The 25,088-nt window shown below is 47.3% G+C and overlaps 2 protein-coding genes across 4 annotated transcripts; both read right to left on the bottom strand.

Annotated features, from left to right (window-relative positions):
- Positions 1-8,870: 8,870 nt before the first annotated feature.
- LOC101783352 lies at positions 8,871-11,323 on the bottom strand. The gene is made up of 3 exons (XM_004982777.4): positions 11,138-11,323; positions 10,911-11,027; positions 8,871-9,279 (listed from the first exon to the last, which is right to left on the bottom strand). Exons 1-3 carry the CDS (start codon positions 11,156-11,158, stop codon positions 9,166-9,168), a joined length of 252 nt encoding a protein of 83 aa, XP_004982834.1. The 5' UTR covers positions 11,159-11,323; the 3' UTR covers positions 8,871-9,165.
- Positions 11,324-11,684: 361 nt separating this feature from the next.
- LOC101782408 (E3 ubiquitin-protein ligase MARCH11) lies at positions 11,685-16,668 on the bottom strand. 3 transcript variants are annotated; one of them, XM_004982774.3, is made up of 6 exons: positions 16,053-16,668; positions 14,370-14,504; positions 14,249-14,291; positions 13,304-13,369; positions 13,022-13,136; positions 11,685-12,250 (listed from the first exon to the last, which is right to left on the bottom strand). In XM_004982774.3, the coding sequence occupies exons 1-6, from the start codon at positions 16,502-16,504 to the stop codon at positions 12,108-12,110; spliced, it is 954 nt and encodes a 317-aa protein (XP_004982831.1). In that variant the 5' UTR covers positions 16,505-16,668; the 3' UTR covers positions 11,685-12,107. The 3 variants fall into 3 exon arrangements, with proteins under 3 accessions (XP_004982831.1, XP_004982832.1, XP_004982833.1); XM_004982775.3 differs by having other exon boundaries at positions 13,304-13,366; positions 16,053-16,667; XM_004982776.3 differs by lacking the exon at positions 13,304-13,369.
- Positions 16,669-25,088: the final 8,420 nt, after the last annotated feature.

The following is a 25,088-nucleotide window of genomic DNA, read 5'->3' as shown; positions in this document are numbered from 1 at the left end:
TCTGGTGGAGTGGAATGAAACTGGAAATTGTCTGGTATGTTTCAGAGTGTGACACCTGCCAACGCGTCAAGGCCAGTCATCTAAAGGTAGCAGGTACCCTGCAGCCCCTACCTATTCCCTCTTGGAAATGGGAAGACATCAGCATGGATTTCATCGTTGGACTGCCCCTTTCATCACAGTGACATGATTCCATTTGGGTTATAGTGGACCGCCTGACCAAGTCTGCCCACTTCCTTCCTGTCCACACCACCCACACGGGCCAAGAAGTACACGGAGTTGTATCTTGACCGCATAGTTTCTCTACACGGTGTGCCTAAGACAATCATCTCTGATCGAGGAGTTCAGTTTGTAGCACACTTTTGGGAACAGCTACAAGCATCCATGGGCACCAAGCTCATCCGTAGCTCAACCTATCATCCTCAAACCGACGGTCAAACCGAGAGAGTTAATCATATCCTTGAGGACATGTTGAGAGCTTGTGTCATCCATTACGACAAGAATTGGGACAAGTGCCTACCATTGGCAGAGTTTTCCTATAACAATAGCTACCAAACCAGTTTGAAGATGGCACCGTTTGAAGCATTGTATGGTCGAAGATGCCGGACACCATTGAATTGGTCTCAAGCTGGAGAAAGACAAACCTATGGTCCTGACTTAGTGGTAGATGCCGAAGAGCAAGTGAAGGTAATTCAGGCAAACCTCAAAGCTGCCCAATCTCGACTGAAGAGCTACTCCGACAGAAGGAGAAGACCCCTGCAGTTCGACATTGGTGATCATGTGTATCTTCGGGTCTCCCCGACAAAGGGAGTGCAACGGTTTGGAGTAAAAGGGAAATTGGCTTCCCGTTACATTGGCCCGTATGAGATTGTGGAAATTTGTGGACCAGTTGCCTATCGGATCCAACTCCCAGAACAGCTCTTGGCCATACATGATGTTTTCCATGTGTCTCAACTGAAGAAATGTGTCCAAGTCCCAGCCGAGATCTCAGAGTAGGAGCAGCTTCAGATCGAGCCCGACCTAACCAATGCCGAGTACCCGATCAAGGTTCTTGACCATAAGGAGAGGCGCACCCGACGCCAAGTGGTAAAAATGTACAAGATCCTCTGGAGAAACCACACCGAGGATGAAGCAATGTGGGAGACAGAAGAGTACTTGAACAAGCTTTTCCCAGGTTTCCTTTCCAACCAAGGAAGTAAGGACTGCACACCCCCACCGGTTACTTCTACACCCGAATCTCGGGACGAGATTCTTTTTAAGGGGGTAGGCTGTGACGACCGACCCCCAAATCTCATGAGTTAATCTTAATCCGAGTCCCAAATCCCCCACCTCAGCTCCCCGAGTTGAAACGCTCAACCTCCAGTCCCGTCCCGACCCCTGAGACCCGACTCCTCTCCGCTGGCCCCCAGTCCCGACCCCGCCGACCCCAACTCACCTGCCGAATCCTTCTAAGTCCTCCCAGCAGTCTCTCTCTCAATCTGAGCAGTGGACCAACCGAGACTGACCGGTGGACCCACAAAATCTTTCTCCCAGATCTCCCGCGGCAGACGCACTCGAGTAGCATGCCCGCTTCAGAGCTTCTCTGCCGCGTGGCTCAACTTCTCCGACACCCACCGCTCTGCCTCATCGCCGGCCATGACCGGATGGATTCTTGCGCCCCCTTCCCCAATCGCAGCGGAACCTCCCCTGCAACCCTTTCTGCAGTACCTCGCAGCCCGCGCCCATCATTACCCTGCCGGACCCCCGGCTGTGGAGCCCGACGCCTCCCGTCTTTTCCGCCGCATCTCCACCGTCGCGCTACCCCAGATACGCTACGCGACGATTCCCCCTCCGCCAACCCAGACCACGGCCGCGACAGCTCCTTTTCCGCCCTGTCAGAGCTACGCCCCCAACAATCTGTTGCTCCGCGCTCGCCCGCACGACCGCGGCCTGCCTATCTTCTCACCTGTGCGCCCTCACTTCTAGCACCGTTCCCCCAGTCACTTCCATCAGATCCACCGCACGACGACGCCCGCCTCAGCCAAATCTCAACCACCGGCAAAACCGCGCCTGCGTGGCCCCGCCTCTGGTGCCCAATGACCACCGGTGTCATCCCCGAAGCCCTGCTCCGCCGCACCGCTGCTCAATCTCCGCCCTGGCAGAACACTCAATTGTTTCTTCCCGGTCTTCGCGCCGCTACAACCCTCTCTCTTCCGCGTAGCTATAAAAGGGAATGCCAGAGCTCCGCCGGAGTCCCCTTCGCCATCGCTGCCCTTCCACCTTGCTCTCTGTTCCGTGCTCAAAGCGCTACCGCCTAAGTCCCCGAGGAACTTTCCTCTCCGCTCCACGCCCGCCCTTCCAATCCGCCCGGCCGCTTGCTCCTCCGCGCTACGCGAGAGCTTGCTTGTGGTCCACAAGATGCCCCGCCGCCGCCGGAGCACCGCCGGACATCATCGACTGCCCAGTCTTAGTGCTCCAGTTCCTCCGCCCAAGTCTGCTTCTTCCCGACCCCCAAGCTTCACCTGTAAGACGAAGGTAAGCTGCCGACCCTTTTACCGCCTCGTCCGACCCCTCCTATCCGCCCGACCCCTGTTCCGTCTCGCCCGACCCTATCTGTTTCACCGACCTTTCTCCGCCTCGCCCGAGGGCTCGGCTGTATCCTTTTCCTAGACCCGAGGGTATATGTGTAAAAGAATTGGGGGACTTCTCTGCGTTAAGTCTGAGGACCCCCAGCACATCTATTCCTCTAGTCTAAGGGTCAGATCATAAGCTTCTTCCCATCCGACCCCTTTTTCCTTGTTCTTCTCCAACCTAAGCGAACTTCCCCGCTCTTGCCGTAGCTATGCTACAAAGTTTCTGAGCTAGAACTGCAAGTGTTGCTGTTGAAATAACCGTCTAAATGCTAACTCTTGCATTGCATTTCGTGTAGCGTTACATCTCGCCGACGGTGTCTACGAGTTGTACCCGGCACCATAAGACGAAGCTGCAGCAGAGCTCCCGCCTCCAGAAGCCGAAGCCGTCCAAGCAGAAGAGCAGTTTCCCTCCTCCTTGTTCGAAGGCAAGCCCCAGAGCATGAACCCAGTTTCCCAAACTTGCGCATGCCTTCTGTTTCTTGTTTGTGCATTTACGTATAGGAGTTGTGTGAAACCATAGAATGCATGACCTAGATCCCTGATCTGAACACTAGCTGTTGGACCGAGTAATTGCAATGCTTAATAGGAAGCGGTAAAAGTCGAGTGATCTCCTGTCACTCGCGAGTTGTAGGAGTTGGTTGTTTCCTTTCTGTTACAACTATAAGGATGATGGACGGGGCAGGGTTTTGGTTAACTCTTTGGTGGTCGGCTGATCGCCCCGTCTGTCTATGAAACTTGCTAAGGCCCGACAGTGGTGGTGTTCATGATCAAGTGTTTGAAAGTACTAACCTCATACTTATTATGGGATGAGGAAGCCGAGTACCGGATTGAACCTAGACGTGAGCGGTCGCCCCATTGTCCTTGGAACGGAGTTTCCCCTGCGGCTGCACGTGGTAGCAAGTGTGGTCACAGAACGGCAGAGGCCGGGTTTGTGGAACATTGCACCAAAGGAAATGGGCCCGACATGGGTTAGGGGATTGATGGGGAAGGCCGACACAGGAAGCGACCCTCGGTGGTGCGCGGATGTCGTGAGGTTAGGTTCGCCATGCATGGTTAAAGAACTCGAATCGATTCGTCTGCCTCTCACAGTTTGAGACTGCTTGATCGCTATGCTACCCTGAGTAATAAAGGAATCTGATGATGACATGGTCTTGATGATGATATATATACCTTTTGGTTGGTTCTATGTTTGCTTAGAGTAAGTTGTTAACTTAGACCGGATAATGAACTTAGAACCGGAGCTAAAACTTTGAAAATAGGGATCTACTTAGTTCTTCTTGGCAAACAAACCCCTCAGCCAAAGAGCCTTCCATGTCTAGAAGAGGTGGAGTAGCTTTACTCCCTGTCGGTTAAGTCTTGTTGAGCTTAGTAGCTCAGCCTTGTTGTGGCTTTTCTTTTTCAGGTGAAGTTGTTGCTCCCGAGCATTCTTTTGTTGGTACTTGGCCGCCCCAGCTCCCTCCGGGTTGGACGGTCGAGTGGGATCCCTCCTCGGACGGCGAGGAGAGGGATCACTGACGCCTTGGCCGGCCTCACCAAGGATGTCCGACCCCTGCGTTTAGCTTCCACTTGTTTTACCTTCTGTTGTTTTCTTTTGAACCTTGTAAAACTCTGATGTTTGTTTTATGGCCGAACTAAATGGTTAAGTTGTTTAACTCAGTGGACCTGTTGTATTCTCTGGAACCACTCACCTTCGTGTGAGTTTGCTAACTCAGTCCTGTTCAAGTGGTTAAATCGGATGAAATCCGACGGCATCTCGTGTTAGCCCAATTAAGGCCGAGTGTCGCATGTTAGGCGACTTAACCGTGCCTTGATCTAGCTAACCCGAGGTGGATCCGCCACATGTTGGAGGCGAACAGTTTCAGCTCCCACCAATTTGGCAACTTTAGTACCAGTTGGAAGCATGCCCGGTACTAAATGGAGGAATTTAGTACCTGGCAAAGGCTGGAACCGGTACTAAATGCCCATAATTTCAGGTTTCGTCATTTAGCAACTTTAGTATCGGTTGGGAGCTCTGCCCAGTACTAAATGGAGGAATTTAGTACCGGGCAAAGGCTAGCACCGATACTAAAGTGTTCCACCTACAAATACTTCGTCTTCTCCAAATACTTAGCAGTTTTAAAAAATTAGTGGTTCCTCCCTCCGCGTCGCGCCGGCCCGGTCCTCGTCGCCATCGCCCACTGCCGCCGCCCCATCGCTGTCGCCATCGCCGTCGCCCACCGCCGCCGTGTCGGTGCCGTCCCCATCTCCATCGCTGTCGTTGCCGCCCCGTCCTGTCCCCGTCCCCGTTTCCATCACCATCCCCGTCGCCCCGTGCCCGGCCGTCACCACCCCATCCCCATCCCCGTCGCCGTCGCCCCATCCCCAACTCCGTTGCCATCGCCATCACCCTGTCCCCAGTTCCATCGCCGTCACCCGTCGCCCCTGTCGCCGGCGCCGGCGCCCCATCCCCGACCACCGCTACCCTGTCCCCGGCCGCCATCCCCATCGCTACGCCTCTCCCTTCCCCTTCTTCCCATGAGGTGCCGCCGTGCCTCTCCCTCCTCCGCCTTCCCCGTGCGCTGCCGTGCCTCCCCCGCGCACCCTCCTCGGTTAGGTTTTTCATTTTTTTGATAATTTTGATTTTGATGCATTAAAATGATTTTGCTACCCGTATTGGATTAAAATGGCTATGATTTTGCTTGAATTGGATACCAATTTGTATTGGATGCTAAGTAATTATTTTTTGTGATACAATTATGGCATAAGGCTTTATCTCTTAGAGGACATGTAGATATTCACGGGTAGCATTGTTATAGAATTGTGGATGGCTATGAAATGATGGTTTAGATTTATTTCAATGTATATGATGTGCGTATATGACAATGTATTAATGGTGGCAAAGTTGACTAGTTAAGAAAAATGGTGGCAAATTATCTTATCACAAATTTATTTGGATAGTTTGGGCTAACTATAGCAACTGGAAGTTCTTCTCGCTGTGGTGGTGGCAGCCGTGGAGGTGGCCGCCGTAGTGGTGGCGGCCATGGACACTACATTTTCGAGGAGCCACCGTTGGCTCATCCTCCAGGAATTCACTTTTCTAATCGCGTTGCCAAAATGCGATCTAAGCAGAGGAACAATTTCCAACATAGTAATATTCTTTCCTTCTTGTCATTTATTTTTTTTACTACACATGAATAATTCCTAAATTTATTTACATACAATGCAGCGTATGGACAATATTAGATGGCTGAAAGATGTTGTCGAAGCTCTAGGTGGTACTTCTCCTTTAGTGCAGTCCGAGATAGTTGGTCCACGGAATTTTAAAAGAGTAAAAATCTCTTTTTGAGTACCTATTCAAGAAACATAGGGCAACCGGATCAGAGTACTAGGACAACCCATTCTGATGGTTTCAATTGTCGCATGGGGTCAATTAGCACCAAGTAGGGTAACTTTTGAAAGGACCATCGTGGAGGCCTGCCTACAATATCTTAAGGATCATGGGTACTTTGTTCCAAACTTATCATATTTTCGAATAAAGGCGCTCGAGGAGGGAGAAAGCAATGTGACTAGGACCAGTGAGAGGCTTTGTCAGTTGAATCAATATGACATGGTATGGAACATATCTAATCATACTTTTATCTTTAATTATGTTACATCTTTTAATATTCATCATGTTATTCTCTTCTTTTAGGATGTCTTTGGTCAAACCTTGGCAACAATGAGCTTTCATGCGATTCTGGCTCAAGTCTTGGATGTGTTAAATCATAGTTACACCAATGGAAACCTGATACGCACCAGAGATTTCAAGCTCCAAGCTCATCTCACTTTCTATAGGCCATTTCAGTTGACGTCATCTCCATTGTTCGGGATTTACGGTAGTGCATGTGACCGTCCTTGTGAAGCGCTATAGAGTGCACTAATTCATGCTCTAGCTTATATTGATGAAGTTATAGGCTTTACGATTGGAGACTTAAGCTATGTGGCATATCTACATAAGCAAAGAGAATTATTAAATATGTATCATGCATGGATGTACTCCTACCGTACCCTTTTCTTATGGATTTAAATTTGTTCTCTCTAAGACCTTAAGTATTGATGTACGAACTATTGAGTGTTAATGATTTGAATGGGTTGATACTTATCATACTTGGATTTGAATGGGTTGATATATTAATGTAATATTATTAGTAAAAGCTCCGTCGGATACAAATACGAATTAAAACTAAAGGGTAAAAAAAGAAAAGGAATAATCTTTAGTACCGGTTAGTAAAACCAACCGGTACTAAACTGTCGTCCGCAATAGCGTGACGTGGCTCGCAGTTTAGTACCGGTCGGTAACAATGGCGCATTTAGTACCGGTTGGGCTGACCAATACTAAATGGCGTGATAGTTAGTACTGACCAGGCGATACCGGTCAGGCGCCTGGTACTAAAGGGGTTACTGACCGGTACTAGAAGTTGATACTTCAGCACTGTAATGGTACTTATTTGGTATCATGAATGTTAGTATTTTATTATATAAATTTATTAAATATGTAGCATGCATGGATTTACTCCTATCGTACCCTTTTCTTATGGATTTAAACTTGTTCTCTCTAAGACCTTAAGTATTAATGTACGAACTATTGAGTGTTAATGATTTGAATGGGTTGATACTTGTGATACTTGGATTTGAATGGGTTGACATATTAATGTAATATTATTAGTAAAAGCTTCGTCTTATACGAATCGAATTAAAACTAAATGGTAAAAAAAGAAAAGGAATAATCTTTAGTACCAAAACCAACCGGTACTAAACTGCCATCCGCAACAGCACGACGCGGCTCGCAATTTAGTACCGGTTGGTGTTACCGACCGGTACTAAATGGCGCATTTAGTACCGGTTTAAATAGCACGGTATTTAGTACCGACCAAGCGATACCGGTTGGGCGCCCGGTACTAAAGGGGTTACTGATGGGTACTAGAAGTCGATCCTCCAGCACTGTAATGGTACTTATTTGGTATTAGTATTTTATTATATAAATTTGGTATATGCTTTGACTCTCCAATAAAGTTGGAATGACTTTTAGAACGGAGGGAGTAATTGTTATCTGATCCTTCAGTTCGCTGGGTTGGTGGCCAGTCCAATGTCCCCACTGTATCTCAGTAAAATCAGAGCCAATCGGTTCTACCAAAGATGGAAGCACGCAACAGTCAACACCATGATCCACGCAATAGTAGCAGCAGCGGTGGTGGCAGACCAGTATGTTGTGGATGAAGGATGAGAAAAGCAATCGCCATTGGCTATTTGGCTTCATCATCTAATGAACTCCCAGAACAATGGTGAAAGCCAAGTATAAATGGTTAGTCTTTGCTTGTTAGTTTGCCAGTATAAATGGTTAATGCAACATTGTAATGCTTATTTCGTCAAAAGGTTGTAATGTGGAATTTGGTATATTTCTGGTGGCCCAATGAGCTTGTATCACATGAACTTCCTGGTGACTTTAAATGGGCATCAATATGAACCTTATGCACTGTTCTTCGCTGAAATTCTAGGGGAGCATGCTTGGATGATGTCAAGTTGTGTTGCCGGGTGCTTATCAATATGATTGTGATTAGTGTTTCTCTCTTCTGTGATCATTTTATTTCCTGTCATGACTGGTTATTATAGAAGCTGCACCTCTTTTGCTCTTAATTCAACTCCATGTACACTTGCTAGCACATTCACATTTTGAAGTTGTTTGAATATTCTTCAAGAGGAACTATAATCCGGTAAGAAGGACCCCTTTCTAAAACAAAATCACTTCTGAATTCAAAAGAAACGAACGAAGCACATGTGATTTTTTTTTCATCATCCATACGTGCAAGAGAGTATTGAGTGAGGACCAAGGACAAATCATATCAACCCAAGCATAGCATACCCACATTATTTTTGCTCTAGGTTCGGCACTTCAGCTCTTTATGTTATGTTACCAATTAAATGGTTAGTCTTTGCGTGGTAGTTTGCCAGTTGTAATGCTGATTTCGTCAAAAGGTTGTAGTGTGGAATTTGGTGTATTTTCTGGTGGTCCAATGAGCTTGTATCACATGACCTTCCTGGTGACTTTAAAGGGGCATTAGTATGAACCTTCTGCACTGTTCTTCGCTGAAATTATGGGGGAGCATGCTTGGATGATGTCAAGTTGTGTTGCCGGGTTCTTATCCATATGATTGTGGTATGTGTTTCTCTCTTCTGCAATCTGTGATTTTATTTAAACCCTAAAAATACTCCAGTTAGCAATGAAGTTTATACTGCACCGGTAATCAATGATAAATATAGTATATTTATAATAGTAAGAGAAACCATCCCTTTAGCAGGCCTAGAGCATTCACCCTGAAGTCACATCTAGATCCTTGTTTGGGGAACATGTGCAGTGTAGCAAAATCAACTTTGTTCGCAATAAATAGGTCATTGGAGAACCTTTTAATACAAAAGGCGTTCAACTCAGGGTATAGAGAAATGTTGAGTACATTCCTGGCATTTGAGCACAACGGCGTAAAAACGGTCACAAGCCGCCCTGCGCACTTCTTCACCTGTCATGTTCAACAAGGTGCTTGAATCACCACCCACGAGAGCTAAGGTATACAACAAGTCGTCCAAGAGTCTCGTCCACCGCCTTGTTCCATACACGAGCCAGTTCAGGTGAACTTTTTCGACTGATGATCTCACCAGGCTGTGCAACAGGAAAGATTGAGACAGTGAGGATAGCTTCATCATGAGCTAGAAAACTGATACAGGTAACCGGCAAGGTTTAGTAAAAAGTTTGGAACATAGCAATCCTCATTTGTTGCCGCGGCTGCTGAGGTTCATGAAAGGGAACAATATAACTTACTGCTCAAAAGATGGTGCTCCATATGTCCCCATAAAAACACCCAGCTTTAGACCCTGATGCTGTTTCTAGCTATGACTTCAACTTGGAAGACAGTTCAAAAACACATCTTTCATGACTACACAATACTATTTTTTCCTAGGGAACATCCTCAGTGTCACAGGTGTTATATTTACAACTCATTTGCTCCCTGACTTCGCCACAAATTTTGCAATTTTTGAGGTTTTATCTTGGTATGTATAAGAAGCTAATGGGATAACAGTTCTAGATGAAGATAAAAAAGGCACCATCATTTCTTCGAAAAGGTACCATATGTTGAATTTGAATAATTCGTGATGGATCCTCCTTAGACAAACACACAAGACATGGGACAACCATTTAATACTTGGATGTTTTGAAACCTCTGATAAGAGATCATGCAAAAATCATAGCAGTGTTCAAACAATACTTTTGGATTTCCACAACTCTCTGTTCAGGTTTTTCTTTTGTATCTTGTGATGTCACTGGTTTGGGAACATACAGATATTAATCCCTCAAGGGCCAAGATTTCAGAAACGGAATATGATATTCTCGAACTTGGAGGTTTCTCCTAAAATTTTTAATGCCATCAATACCACACTAAATTCTAATCAGTTTAGTAAAGCAGCAAGAGAAACATTGATCTAGATAGCATGGAATTGATGAAAAGCACAACCAAACCTTTTTTTTCTCTCGAACACATAGGAAAGCTGCGTATCTTTGTATTATAGAGAGAAAGAAAGGACAAACCCATACCCTCTCTTCTCTCACCTAGGAGAGAAAAGCACAACCAAACTAAGGTGCATTTCAGTCTTTCCTTTCTTCCCAAATTCCTTGGCTTGGACTATGATACTACTCCCTCTGTTCATTTTCATTTTGATTAAGCATACTTTGACCTTAATTTCTTTTATAGCATATTGCCAATTATTACAACATCAATAGCATATTAAAAGTATCTTGATGTACAAATAGTGATATAACTTTGTACACTATACTTGCATAAGGAATTATGAAAAATAAAATCCAATCAAAACACGACATATAAAAATGGATGTTGGAAGTAGCTATTATATTGGGTTTGCAATGTGCACATTTCTAATGAAGTGGGGATTGTGGAATGGACCACCTCCAATGTGTGATCCTAATGGCCGCACCATGGCACCAACCCACTTGCTTTACTGAAGGACTATTTTTGTTGCACTAAATCATAGAAAAACCAAGAGGATTCTTCAAACCAAACACCTATAACTAACTCCATGGAACCTGTGAGATTAAAGTCTGTCTGTTGACATGCTAGTGGCGGTAAAAAGGTCACAGCATAAACAAAAAAAAATCATGAATTCTGATGGTCACTAGAAGTCTGTCTTGTGTTCTATGGAAAACTAAGCCGTGAATCGCCACAATAGTTCAGAAAGCAGACATCAGCTAGGCTCGGAGGATGAAACCAAGGTGCTGACCTGGTAGAAGTAAGACGATCCGTCGGCTTCGGCGAGGGAGCGGTAGATGGCGCGGCGCTGGTGGAGGACGAAGCCGCCCATGGAGACGGAGCCCAGGGCGAATCCGAGGAGGCGCTCCTGCGCGCAGATCCAGACCCCCAACCCACAAGAAAAGGAACCGAATCAGCCACAATAATCAAACGGGGTCCCGTCGATTTCTCGATACTCAAGGGGTTAGGCCGGGTTACCTGTGCGAGGATGCTGATCATGGTGGTGACGGTGGCGGCCGCCGGCGAGACGTGAGATTGGGCGTGTAGGCTTTGTTTTTCCTTGCCCTCTTCGGCTACGGCGGTTTCCACGGCGCTGGGTGATGTGCTCGCCGGTGATGTGGAGGTTGGTAGGCTCCGAGAATGCGACGCTCATGGGCCGTTGTGGTGTGTTAGTGGGCCGGGCTGGTCCCAGCTATCTCACACTCATCTGGATTATCATTTCCCTTCCTAAAAAAAGTACGGAGGAATGTACCCTTGTCGCCGTCTGGACCGGCGGTAAGGCTATTCCGCCGATCCAACAACCGCCGCCTGGGCCGGCGGTAAGATCCTTCCGCCGGCCTAGCAGGTGACAATAGTCTAGTTTTGCAATTTTTTTGTTTAACCATATATTTTTGCAAAATGTTAAAATAATAAATATAAAAATAATAAAGTTTCCTAAAAAAAAAGCACATCACGGCTATAGTGCTTTGCCTGTCTCCATCCAACGGCTAAGAGGGTTGTAAAAAATGAGAATTCAGAAGGGAAATGTAAAAAATTTCTTGGCATGTGAAATTACCATCGCTATCAGCAGCTAATAGGGGCTACATCCAACCCAACTTAGTGCTCAAACGATATTAGAAGAGTTAAACAGGCATGCATACCACTGCAAAGCCTACATCCACAGCTAGCCTTCACAACCATTGCGGTCATCAGAACAAACCATGAGGCTGTGCTGCATGATTAACCAGGCAGCATCCATACTGTGGCTGACAATTTGGCATCAATACTTGCCCGTGACCATTGAGCATCAGGAACTGGGTATTTACATTGGAGCATCCCGATCGTGATCAACACGCTTTGAATCTGAGCTCTGATTTTTAACGAGACGTGTGAGCTAAAGCTAATCACGAGAATAATCCAAAAGCCAGCACGAGCTTAGATGTTCCTACGCTATTTACAGACCCCATAATCATACTACTGCAGGATGGTACCCGGTCGGCGGTATGTTCTCCAGCCTTGGCATGTTACTCACGTTCCTCCTGGAGCCCCATTCCTGGCAGCACTCCAGAGCTAGGCGAAGGGCGGTGCCCAAGCCGAGAACAATAAGAACGCCTGCAAAAATCAGGAAGGTGAGGTAACTCAATTAACAAACATCCAGTGCGCAGAGCTATCTTCAAGTGAACCAACGCACAAGTAGCAGCAAGATAATCAATCAAATGAGAATATGACTCCAATATGTCTTGTTATTATAGAACCAAAAGTATGAAGCACAACAAACATGGATTGCCAATAAACTTAATGGGATAGATCCCATGGACACATTACGGCCATTATCTATCATTAGCTACTCCAAGAAATTAGATAACCACTATCTATCATTAGCTACTCCAAGAAATTAGATATGATTGTTGAAGCCTATAGTTATTCCAGAGAACTCTGTTTTGAGTCACTTGTCTTCCCTTGAAAATCTGTAGCTTTCTTTTGAGATTCTAAAGCCTAAGACTTCAAAATTAGTACAATAGAAAAAATGTGTTTAATAAGCTGCCCATTTAATGAAATGATGCTAGGAAACAGTATCAACAATAACAACATTCGTGACTCAGTTTCATCCTGTGACTTCTGATTTTGTTTTTACATGAAACAAGTGTAGTTCCAAACTCCTATTTGCCAATCTAGCGATGGTAGGTTGGACATTTTGCGTATAAAACAACAGACTGAATAATAGTCGATTGTCGATGAAGAATAAACTGTAAGGTTAAGTCTCATGAAGCTAAACCTTACCCTGCCTTCCACTTATCTCTTTTTTGGAGTTCAACAAATGGTAAATAATAACAGAACTGTTAAGGATATTGGAATATGGTAGAGCAAAACATTGTTCCATACCAATTATTATGTTGACAGGAAGTGCGGAGACGCCCAGGGAAACAGATATTAGCACGTCCAATAAGAGACCGCCAATCAGAATTGCAAATGCAACCCAAAGTGGGCTAAACCATCCCTACACATAAAGAGAAGAAAATAAAATATGAAGCAGAACGAAATGCCCGGGTTCAAAAAATTGAAAACTTGCACATGATTACATGATTGCTAATTCATTTTTTGCAGATACAGAGCCAAATTAGTGCATTTGTTTCTTATTTATCGTATCCACAGTCATAAAAATACCCTTTCACGTCCTCCTCGTCCCCTTCCATAAGTCGAATCAACCCTCCAAACCCAATAACTTGTCTGCTGAATGAAAACAAGTAAATTTCACAACTAGAAAGAAGAATTCGACTTGCAATTTTATCAATACTGTTACTACTCAAATTTCAAGCTGATGTTAATTTATGTAATTGTGTATCAGAGGTCTTCCAGAACAAAGTAAATTGAAGTTGTTATACTTAACAAGGTACTTCAACAGATATGAACTGACAACAGTTACTTTATCTTGGCTATACATAAACATAGATCAGTTTCTTAGTTAAGGCATAATGACAATGGATAGACATATGAAATAGGAAGCATACATTCTCCAAAGGAAAAAGTCCAAATTACTCCCTTCAAGTATAGCAAAAGTCCAGATAACCCTCTAAACTATGTTTTGGTTCAATTTACCCCCTAAACTATGCTATTTGGTTCAACTTACCCCATAATCCAATTTGTCCTTTTTGCTTCTCCATACACAAGTTGAATTTTAATTTGAGACTTTGCAGGGTGGTAGTGAACATCATAATCTATATTAAAAAAATATTTTTTGAATTTGTCATCATTATTTTTTATATAATTTTGTATCTCAAGGATAAATTTTATTATTAAGTATCCTACCCTATCGAAATAATGACAAAAAATTCATGATATATTTTTCTAACATGTATTATGATGTCTGATATCATCTTGCAAAATTTGAACTGAAGACTCCACTTGTGCATGGAGAAACAAAAAAGACAAATTGTGTTAAGGGGTAAATTGAACCAAATGGCATAGTTTAGTGGGTAAACTGAACCAAGAAATACTTTAGGGGTCATCCAGACTTTGGTTATACTTGAAGGGAGTAATTTGGACTTTTTCCTTCTCCAAATGGTCCAACACACATATTGAAATATATGAAGTACATAACAGTAAACATACACTTGCTTGTGTCTCTGGAGGGGGGATATTGACAGCCACCTGTCTGTATAGCAAGGAAAATCAGCTCGGCAAAGCAATTCAAAGCAACAGCCACCAAGAACCATCTGTGTAGAAAACTTACTGGCATATCTCACACTTGTTTGAACCTCTCGTGCGAAACCAAACATCAATGCATGTGCGGTGTGCTTTAGCAAGATCACCACGACATCTGCATCCAAGATCTACCAGAGGTTCTTCTGTCTTCTGCTGACAGACTCTGAATACGTGAAAAAAATATTAATCCTCCAGGAAAAAAGGAAGGTAATACCAGCAAAGAGTCAGGAACATATAGATATTGAAGTTAAAGCAAATGACAGTATACAATGAAGAAGGGCCTCTAGATTTGTGTTTTACATGACTGGACCTAATGATCAAATGGCATTGCAATGTCTAACATTAAAAATGTTTTTGTATACAGAGAAACGCCACATTAACTTAAAGCACTACACAAAACATAGCTCAATGGTGCAACACTAGGCCACCACAAGAGAACAAAACTGTCAATGCCAATGCATTGTTCATGTAAAACAAGGGTAACCAATTGGTCATAGGTACCTTAAGTCCTTAACTGGGACCTGGGCTTATTAAGAGTAACGAGTATTATTCCTGTTGAACAAGTGACCCAAAGCGCAAACTCCCTTAGCACTACTAACCAATATTGATTCCAGGTGGCTGCATTGGGAACAAAATAACCAAAATAGGGCTCCCATGAATATCTATAAATGTCAAAATAAAGAGCCAGGATGATTTGACCAAGCGAAACGGAATGGATGTGGACATGTGGTATTACTTGTAACAAGTATATTAAAAAGATCCCACAAGAACATCAATAAATGCCAAAGCAATGGTGTGCAGTCCATGCTTACAGCACCAAAAATGTTCAACCAGATGTTGATTATCACTTTATAGCATGTGTTCCATATTATTTTTCATCCGCAGCCTCCTAGCTGCTAGTTAGCCCTTAATAGCCAAGAGATAAATGCTACATATATTTATTGAATCCATGGTGTACTGATCTATCATAGTACTGTACGTAAAAGATGTTAGGACCTCCAAGCTTGAGCATAAAGTTGATGTATTCATTCTGAATATCCTTTGCTTCTACATGCAAGATTGCAAGGTCAACCAACTGCATTGGGAAGCATAACCTACCTTCCCTATGATAAAGCTCAAATACCTTCATCAAGATCCTAAAGTAACATAACTGCCAGCAATTCATGTAGTCCCTTTTGCACTCCATAACAGCCTAATCAAACTAATGTATGAGCTTCATGAGAATTAGAAGTTTATCACTTTAACTAAATCAGCACACATCAAATGCACTGGTAAGGTCACAATACTAACGAAGAGTCGGGTAAATTGTCAATTAACATATTCAAAGACTTATTGCTTGTAGGTGATAATTGATGAACAACATTCATCTGCACTGCAGCCAAAAATCCATTCGTGTTATCAGAATCAGAAAAGCCAGCTAGGGAAATCACAAGTCCATACAACTACAAGACAAACAGAACAAGTTTATCCATACAACTACAATAAATTCCCTGCAGGAGCAAGTTCAGCAAGCAGTGCCCCAAGACAGGGATCACCAAACGCCATCGCAGGTAAATCATGGATGGATAGAACGCGCCGCTGCTAAACCTAACGAGGTCAACATACAAAATTGGAACACTTCCAGGCAAAACACACTCCCGTTCCCTTCCGATTCGCGATTCAACGAAATGGTCCGAGCTTGGGCACAGCCGAACCCAAAACGACGGGTTACCTGCATTGCTCGTAGTCGTCGAAGCTGTCGGACCTCGCCAGCTCGGCCTCCTTCGCGGCCGCCGCAGCAGTCACCGACACTGAGGCGGCCATGGCCTTTACGCCATCTGCCTGCGGGGAGGACGCCGGGGAGACGCCCTTTGCATCGGGCACCTGAACCTCCTCCCCTGGGCGCGAGATCACGATGGTGACCGCCGGCGCCGGAGCCTCCGTCTGCAACGCTACCACCTCCTGCTGCGGCGCCGGCGCCTGAACCTCCTCCCCTGGCCGCGACATCACGATGGTGACCGCCGGCGCCTCCGTCTGCAACGCCACCATCTCCTGCTGCGGCGCCGGCACCAGCGTCGCAGCTGGAGCTTGCGGCAAGGGCGGCTGCGGCTCACGGTCCGGCTCGGGGCCCGGCCCTGGGTCTAGGGCCGCGCCGGGCGCCGATCCGTCCGCGCCGCTCGACATGGGTGGCCCGCCGGCTCCCACCTCCTCCTCCTGCTGTGCGACTAGCAGTCGAGCACCTCGCGTGCCGTGCGAGGAGGGGAGGTGGCGCCCCCTTTTGCGTGTTGGAGGGCGGGGCACGGAGCACCTACTCCTGCGGCTACTGGCTGCTCGGTCTCGCGACGGCCAGGGGAGGGGGGATGGGAGGCGGTGGGGACCTACGCCGACGGGGGAGATCAGATGGGGACGGATGGGATGGGGAGCTGCCGTTGCGGATTGGGGATAAGGACGAGGGCTTTGCGGGGGAAGAGGGTGTGACTGACCGGTGGGCTTACCAAGACATAGGACCCAGATATCAGTGGCTTTGCGTCGTGCAGGTACGAGTAAGGAAAGCTGCGACGCGTTTCGGATCTGGAGAGGCGAGAACGGACTTGCGTCTCTGGTGAGTGTGCCAGTGACAGTGCGCGCAGCCAAGTACGAATGAGGGCTGTTTGGTTCCCCGACTTCCAACTATAACACTAGGTATTCTTTTTACCTATCACATCAAATTTGCGGCACATGTATGGAGTACTAAATGTAGAAGAAATTAAAAATTAATTTGACAATTTTATTGTACTTTGCGAGATAAATTTTTTGAGCCCAATTAGTCAATATTTGGACAATAATTCACAACAAACGAAACGCTACAGTGTGCTACACTGCTACAATAGTGATTTTGCATCTTTAATAAGGCCTGAGCTTTTGCCATTTTCTCTCCTCGAACCGATCGAAATGAAATCGTAGATTAAGGGGCCGTTTGGATACCAGGGGCTAAACTTTAGCCCTGTCGTATCGGGATGTTCGGATACTAATTAGGAGGACTAAATATAAGCTAATTAGAAAACTAATTGCAGGATTCCTAGGCTAAATCGCGAGACGAATCTATTAAGCCTAATTAATCCATCATTAGCGAATGGTTACTGTAGCACCATATTATCAAATTATGGACTAATTAGGCTTAATTGATTCGTCTCGCGATTTAGCCTAGAGGTTGTGTAATTAGTCTAGGTATAATACTTCTAATTAGTGTCCAAACATTCGATGTGACGGGGGCTAAAATTTAGCCCCCTCCTCCTAAACACCCCCTAAGACCCCGTTTGGATACTCACTGCTAAAGTTTAGCACCTGTCACATCGGATGTTTGGATGCTAATTAGGAGTATTAAACATAGGTTACTTACAAAACTAATTGCATAGATAGAGTTTAATTCGCGAGACGAATCTATTAAGCCTAATTAGCCCATGATTTGATAATGTGGTGCTACAGTAACCATTTGCTAATGATGGATTGATTAGGCTTAATAGATTCGTCTCGCGAATTAGCATAGGGTTCTGCAATTAGTTTTATAATTAGCTCATGTTTAGTCCTCCTAATTAGCATCCAAACATCCGATGTGGCACTGCTAAAGTTTAGCACCTAGTATCCAAACACACCTAAAGCTGCCAAAAATTCTAGAAAAGTTTAGCAAATTTTTGAATTTTACTTTACTCCGTACGTTAGTTAATTATTAGGACCTTAATATAGCTACAACTACAAGAGGTTAAGGTTGAGTGAGAAGAATAACCAGCGAGGATTGGTGTTCGACTAGGCAGTAAAAGCTAAATAGCCGATCAACCAGCATTTAGCCAATTAATCAGATACAATGATCGATTAGACCTAAAAAAGGTTGGCATTTGATCGGTCTAAACATCCGTTTAGACGAACATGGCTGGCCGGCTAGCTAGCTCTTGCCTAAATGACCACTTGGACTGGGGATGCGACGTTGTTGTGATGAAATTAATGATGCGTAAGAGTTTATAATTGTAGAACTAGAGGGTAGTAAGCATATTTAGGTATTGATAAAAAGGAAGACAATATTCAGTTTGTGCACCGCAAATGATTTGAAAGGTTCCTCTTCGCTTCAACTATAAAATACGGTGAAAGATATATAATATTCCCTCCAATCTCAATAAATAGTAGTCTCGCACAGAATCTCTCTCTAGGCGAGAAAGCCCCAGCCAGCTCGCTGGTGACCGCCCGGTCCTGGTGTCCACCCTCCCCGCTCCCACCCACCACCCACCACCAATGGACGGAGCCGACGATGGCTGGGAGGGGGAGGATGAATCCTCGCACCTTCCTCCGCTTGTTGCGGCGGCTGTGGCCGCCTTGGCAGGGGTAGCGTCCTCCTTCCAGCACCCCTCTTCCCCTCCCCACCCGGCTTCCCCGCTCAACCTGCTAGCTACCTCCTTCGAGCTGAGACAAGAAGCCCCCTCGGGAGGGACCCCAGATTGGCTCAGGTACAGTGCATTGTCCGACTCCGATGGGCCAGATGCGATGTCGCCTTGGTCGCCCGCTGCTCCTGCGCGTCATCGCAGAAGGAGGTTGCTTGCGAGGATGGGCCACCCTCTCACCGGGAGGCCGCCCCACGTGCCATCGCCGGAGGATTTATGGTCGATGCCCGGAGATCTGGAGGCATGCCACCTCCTGGGGTGGCGCTGCTGCCGGGTGGTCGCCGGCTAGCACCGCGGTTGCAGCGGGGGTCGCTCCGACGGCACCTGACCTGAGGAGGGTTGGGAGATGGCTTGAGGTCGTCGTCGCTGCTGGCAACGCAGAGAGCGCCCGTTCGCTCGCCCGCCACCTCACCCTGTTCCTATCGATCTGGTTCGTAGATGCTTCAACTGCCTCGCCACCGATCATGTCGCGGCAGCCTGCAGGAACCCCTCACGTTGCCTCCGCTGCAGGCAGGAGGGTCATCGATCATGCCACTGCAGGAGGGGTCGCTCTCCACATCACCAGGAGGCATAGCGACCACTGGTTCATCCACCGTCACCGGTCGCCCATGGTCGCTCCACTTCGTCCGACACAAAAAGATCAGCGCATTCGCAGTCCACGAGGCGATCCTTCTCCCCTCCGACGGTCTGCGCACCCTCCTCGCCCAAGGTGGGGGATCAAGACATGGTTGCAGCCGATGACGACATCTCCAAGCCCTCACCGCCCCCATCGCCGCGGCCTCTGGGCGACCTCTCTCGGCGACCGGCAAGGGAGATTTGTGTAGTGCCTCGATCGCATGAGATTGATACTACTGAAGAACGGCTGTCCACCTACGCCTTGGTCGGCATGGTAGGAGGGACACGTCCTGCAGTTTCGCCGATCCAGGTGGGTCACTTGCTCGAGGAGTTCCACGCGCTCATGCCGGTGAATTCTCTATCTACCAGTTCGAACCAGAAGATTTCCTGGTGGAGTTCACTTCGTCGTCTGCTGCGGACCGGGTGCTCCACTCCTACCTGTCGGCGGATGCCCCCTTTCAGCTAGTTTAGAAGCGATGGCGTCGGCAATCCATGGCAAGCCTGGCGTCGCCCGGGTGCTGGTGGAGCTCAAGGGTATCCCTGCCCATTCCCGCAACGTCAACACTGTGTAGATCGTCCTGGGTTCGGCATGCTCTAGCTTTGTTGAGGCGTCGGCACCACTAGCTAGTAATAATCGTTGTTCTCTTTATGTTGCTTCTTGGTGCATGCATCCTGATCTCATTCCGACGGAGAAGCTGCTGTTCATCCCGGAACCACCTGAGCCCTACATGGAATGTGGGCTCTTCCTCAAGCCACACGAGCTCATCCACTCCAAGCAGGACGGGCTATGGTATTTGGTTCATGTGCGTATTGTTGAATTTCAAGATTGGTCGCTGTCAAGTGATTCTTCGGATGATTCCCCGGATTGGTTTGGTAGCTCCAATGATGAGGAGTACCCCAGCTCCAGGCACGGTGGCCGCGACCACCCATGGCTGAGAACCTCCAGGTTCAACCATGATGGAGCTTCCGGATCAGGTGGGGGTTCATCCCTGGGTTCGGGCTGGGGACCGTCCTTCTTGTCAGCGTCGAAAGGTCTCTCCAGTCGGGCTTGGAGCCTGGCAACCCCGATGTGCTTCGAGCAGTGCACGATTACCGTAGTGGAGGAGGACAGATGCGGTGATGCTGTCGAGCGGGGATTGGCACCCGAGTCCCAACGGGGGCCATCCCTCGATGCGGTGGCCATGCTTGTTGGGCCCAACCGTGAAGTCAACAACTTGGCGTGGTGGGGTTGTCTGCATGACCCTATGATAGAGGAGGCTGGTCGCTTGGCTAGGCGACGAATTTGCCACCCCCTTCAACGATAGGTGCTACCCGACAAGGGGCATGCCTGGGAAGTTGAAGACCTTCCCCCAGATGGGTGGCAGTTTAAGCCTACTGCTACAGGAGTTCTCGACCCCATGACGGTCGAGGCTGCGCTTCTGCCCGTTGGGAGAGGCATGCTGCCCACATGCTACCCCCCCCTTTGCTCATCGGGAAGTAGGGAGGTGGCTTTTGATGATGGGCTGGGCCGCCAATCACTTCCAGGCGTGGAGGAGATGGGCTATGAGGTGGCCCAACTTCCTCCTCCACCGGATCCGCCTACTCTAGCCCAATCGCTCTTGACTCAAACCGGCCCACAACCAGACAGTAAGCTGGCGCTCCTTGAGGCGGTACGTTTTGCTGACGTCCCTGCTCCTGAGCTGCCAGATTCGCCACTCCACGGTAGCTTCGTGATGCAAAGGGGATCTAGCTTGGCCCTGCCATTGCACTTTCCCCTAAGGTCTGTACACCAGTCAGGGCTAATGTCTCTTGATTCGCGTTGGACGTTTGCAGGATCATTTCGCCGGGAGCCACGTGCCTCACCACGTCGCGTCGCAGGGCACGCACTCCTCTAACTAGGCCATCACCACTACTGCGGCGAAGCAAGAGATTGGCGAAGAAGTAGAGGGATTGTGCCACCAAGCCGGCTCTCCAAGCACAAAACATCCTCATGAAGCGACTAGGGATTTTGTCAAGATCTGGGCTGTTGGACGCCGCTACTTTCTAGAGATTCCTGGAGGTTTTCACTGCCATCCTCAATGTCTTGCAATGTGAGACCCTCAACACCTTGCATCCTGTAGCTGGGCCATCATTCGTGGTGACCATGTCAGAGATAGAGCCTTGATCTCGTTGCCTGGGTAACTGGTCGCCAATGGTTTATTTATGAATTGTGAAAATATTTTAGTTTGGAATGTCCATGGGCTCAATGCGCGAGCTAAACGGAACATGTTACGTGAGGTGGTCGCTCAAGAACGTGTTTCTCTTGTTATGCTGCAAGAAACTATGTTGGATGACTGTAATGATGCGATGATCTTAGATTTATTTGGGGCTAGGTTTGATTACTTTACTCTACCGACCACAAACACATGTGGTGGGGTGCTCTTGGCATGGCACCGAGACACCTGGGTGATCTCAAACCCTCTGGTTCGTGATTTCTCACTCACGGTCGGTTGAGCTCTAGTAAAGAAGAATGGTGGATGACATGTGTGTATGGCCCCCAGTCAGATGAAGATAAAGTGGCATTACTGGAGGAGCTACGAGAGGTTTGTACTAGATGCTCAGGTCAATGGCTTGTGTGTGGCGATTTTAATCTCATTTACAAAGATGAGGATAAGTGCAATTCCCGCCTCAACCGCCATATGATGAACTGTTTTAGGCGCTTCCTCGATGACACTGAACTTCTTGAGCTGCTTCTCCATGGTCGCTTATACACTTGGAGCAATGAACATGTTGACCCACTCTTGAGAACATTGACCGTGTCTTCGTCTCGGATGACTGGACCGAATCCTTCCCAGACCACAACCTCATGGCACTCTCGTCGAAAGGATGAGATCATGCGCCGCTGCTCCTCCAAACTAGCTGTGTTCTCAGCTCATTCTGGAATTTCAGGTTCAAGAACATGTGGCCTAAGTATGATGGATACTTGGAGACGGTGGCCCAAGCATGGTACTGTCCGTGGCTGGAGGTTGATGCGTTTCATGTTCTTGACTACAAGCTACGTAACACGGCAGTCGCACTCAAGAAGTGGAGAGCCAAACATGTGGGAAGCATTTCTGCAACTTGCAATTGCTAAGGAGCTGGTCTATAGGTTTGATTCTGCTCAAGACCATAGGTCTCTAGCTGATCATGAGCGTGCTCTGAGAAATAAGATGAAGCTTAGATGCCTGGGTCCGTCATCGTTACTCCGGATGATAGTACGACAACGCTCTTGCATTAACTACTTGGCTGAAGGAGATGCTAACACAAGATTTTTCCACCTGCAAGACTGCCATCATAGCCAAGAAAACAACATTGCATCACTGCGGGTAGACGACATGGTGGTTGTCCAAGATGAAGCAAAGGCAGAGGCTGTGTTTAACCACTTTGACGAGATCTTGGGCAATAGGAGCACCAACACGGTATCTCTGGACTTCGATAGTACAAGCCTGCATCTGGTCAATCAGGCTTACATGATCCTGTTGCACAAGAAATCGGACACCTTGTGTATTGCTGACTATCACCCTATGTCGGATTTATAAGCCCGGCGGTCCACCAAGGGGTTACCCAAGTGGTTGATTTGTAGGTGAGGGCGATTGCAAAACCAAGCACTCGAAGGTGATCGCGAGAACACAAGGGACACGAGGGTTTTAGACAGGTTTAGCCCTCCGGAGAGTAACACCCTACATCCTATATGTGTGGATTGTATTGCTGGTATGAGATTGGATGCCCTCGGGAGGCACCCTTGGCCACCTTATATAGGTTGATGACCTAGGGTTACAAGTCGGTTTGAATCTAATCTACTCGGTAGTTACATAGAAGGTAATCTGAGTCGGACTAGAATACGCGTTCCACGATATCCGGGCAGATTTGAACTGTCTTATTGCCTTAACGTGTACTCCAAGTATCTTCATGTTCTCGGCCCGCACGCCCTAGACGGGCGGGCCCACTTGTTAGGTCTGGCCAGTATCCTGGTCGGTAGGGACCCATGGGGTACCCATATCCCTCAAGCTCCCGAGCGATGTGTAGGCGAACAGGAACTTGAGGTCATCATAGCGAAGCTTAAAATGAAGTCGGTTGAAGCTGTGATGATGTCATGGTGACGGAGAGGCTGCGTAGTGCTCAAAAAAGAAGAAAATCCGAGTGAACGCATAGCCAACACGCTGAGCGAAGTTGAGTGCCGAGTTGATGGATGTCGGGCATCCAACAAGTCGAAGCGAAGGATATGGAGGGCGTTGCAAGATGCACTCCATAGGAGTAGCCCCCGAGCATTGAAGCGATTAGGATAATCGGTCCAATGGTCAAAGAGGAAAAGTTGATCCCTGAAGCAGATCCTAGTGCCCGAGCACAAGGATAGGCACAACCATAGAGGCCCACCGACCGAAAGTATGCGCCCAGCTCTTTGAGGATAAGGACTGGTGCAACGATGGAGACACGACAAAGATGCCTGCCCACAATTACTGCGCCACCTGAGCAGCTACAAGATTCCTGTTGGCCTTTATGGAGGTCAGGCCAAGCATCACATGAAAACTCTTCAACCTTATCGAATTAGGAGAATCTTGTAATGAGCCCTCATGGCCCCACTGTAGCACCTTGACTATAAACGAGCGACCATGCTATAAATAGATCAGCATTCAGCGCGAAGAGCCATGGCCCAAATAATAGCACTCGTAGGCTAGAAAATTGTAGTCTTTGATAGAAATAGCACCCTCCTGAAAGCCTGATGCTAGAAGAATTTTCATGAGGAAAACTAGGATACTCCTTCCCTTCGCAGTCTCTTCGATGAAGTCAAGAGGTAATGATGCTTGAAGAATCCTCGTGATGAGGCTATTTTGTGAACCCCGCGAGCTTCTCAGAGACACCGTTAGTGGGGAGGTGTTCTATGTAACTTTTTTGTATTGTAGCTTCTTAGCTGGTATCCTGGAATATCAGCTATCTTAGAGGTGCCACAGGCATTTGTAACATATATCGGCGGTAATTGTTCTAGGGAATATAGTTGTATCTGAGTATATATATATATATATATATATATATATATATATGTGTGTGTGTGTGTGTGTGTGTGTGTGTGTGTGTGTGTGTGTGTGTGTGTGGGCGCGCGCCCCCTACATCCAAATGTGGGGATCGATAGGGCCGCGAAGGCAGACCAACTTAAAATAGGGCGTCGAGCCCCCGAGTACAAGGACTGGTGGAGCCGCGGAGGCACACCAACTAGAAATATATAGGATGCCCAGCCCTCGAGGACGAGGACTGGTGGAGCCGCGAAGGCACGCTGACTAGAAATAGGGTGCCCAGCCCCTCAGGACGAGGACTGGTGGAGCCGCGAAGGCAAGCCGACGAGAAATAGGTGCCCAGGCCCCGAGGACAAGAATTGGCAGGACCACAGAGGCACGCTAACCTGAAATAGGCGTCCAGCCCCTGAGGACGAGGACTAACGGAGCCACGGAGGCACAACCAACCTGAAATAGGCGCCCAGCCCCCGAGGACGAGTGTTGGATTTATAAGCCCGGCAGACCACCACGGGTTACCTAGCTGGTTGATTTGTAGGTGGAGGCGATTGTGAACCCAAGAACTCAAAGGTGATCACGACAACACAAGGGACACGGGGGTTTTAGACAGGTTCGAGCCTCCGGAGAGTAATACCCTACGTCCTATATGATTGGTGGTTTGTATTGCTCGTGGGTTCAGATGCCCTCGGGGAGGCTCTCTTGGCCTCCTTATATAGGCTAACGACCTAGGGTTACAAGTCG

This window comes from Setaria italica, chromosome IX, assembly GCF_000263155.2.
Source record: "Setaria italica strain Yugu1 chromosome IX, Setaria_italica_v2.0, whole genome shotgun sequence".
NCBI lineage: Eukaryota > Viridiplantae > Streptophyta > Magnoliopsida > Poales > Poaceae > Setaria > Setaria italica.
This window is presented reverse-complemented; position numbering and strand designations above follow the sequence as displayed.

What these genes read in the sequence shown, in the direction of transcription:
- LOC101783352 (XM_004982777.4), bottom strand. Translation starts at nt 11,158, where the DNA reads ATGATCAGCATCCTCGCACAG. An exon ending in TGATCAGCATCCTCGCACAG is followed by an intron (nt 11,028 to 11,137) that starts GTAACCCGGCCT and finishes ATCTGCGCGCAG; the next exon opens with GAGCGCCTCCTCGGATTCGC. An exon ending in GATCGTCTTACTTCTACCAG is followed by an intron (nt 9,280 to 10,910) that starts GTCAGCACCTTG and finishes CCTGTTGCACAG; the next exon opens with CCTGGTGAGATCATCAGTCG.
- LOC101782408 (XM_004982774.3), bottom strand. Translation starts at nt 16,504, where the DNA reads ATGTCGAGCGGCGCGGACGGATCGGCGCCCGGCGCGGCCCTAGACCCA. An exon ending in GACGACTACGAGCAATGCAG is followed by an intron (nt 14,505 to 16,052) that starts GTAACCCGTCGT and finishes TCACGTATTCAG; the next exon opens with AGTCTGTCAGCAGAAGACAG. An exon ending in GACGAGGAGGACGTGAAAGG is followed by an intron (nt 13,137 to 13,303) that starts GTATTTTTATGA and finishes CTTTATGTGTAG; the next exon opens with GGATGGTTTAGCCCACTTTG.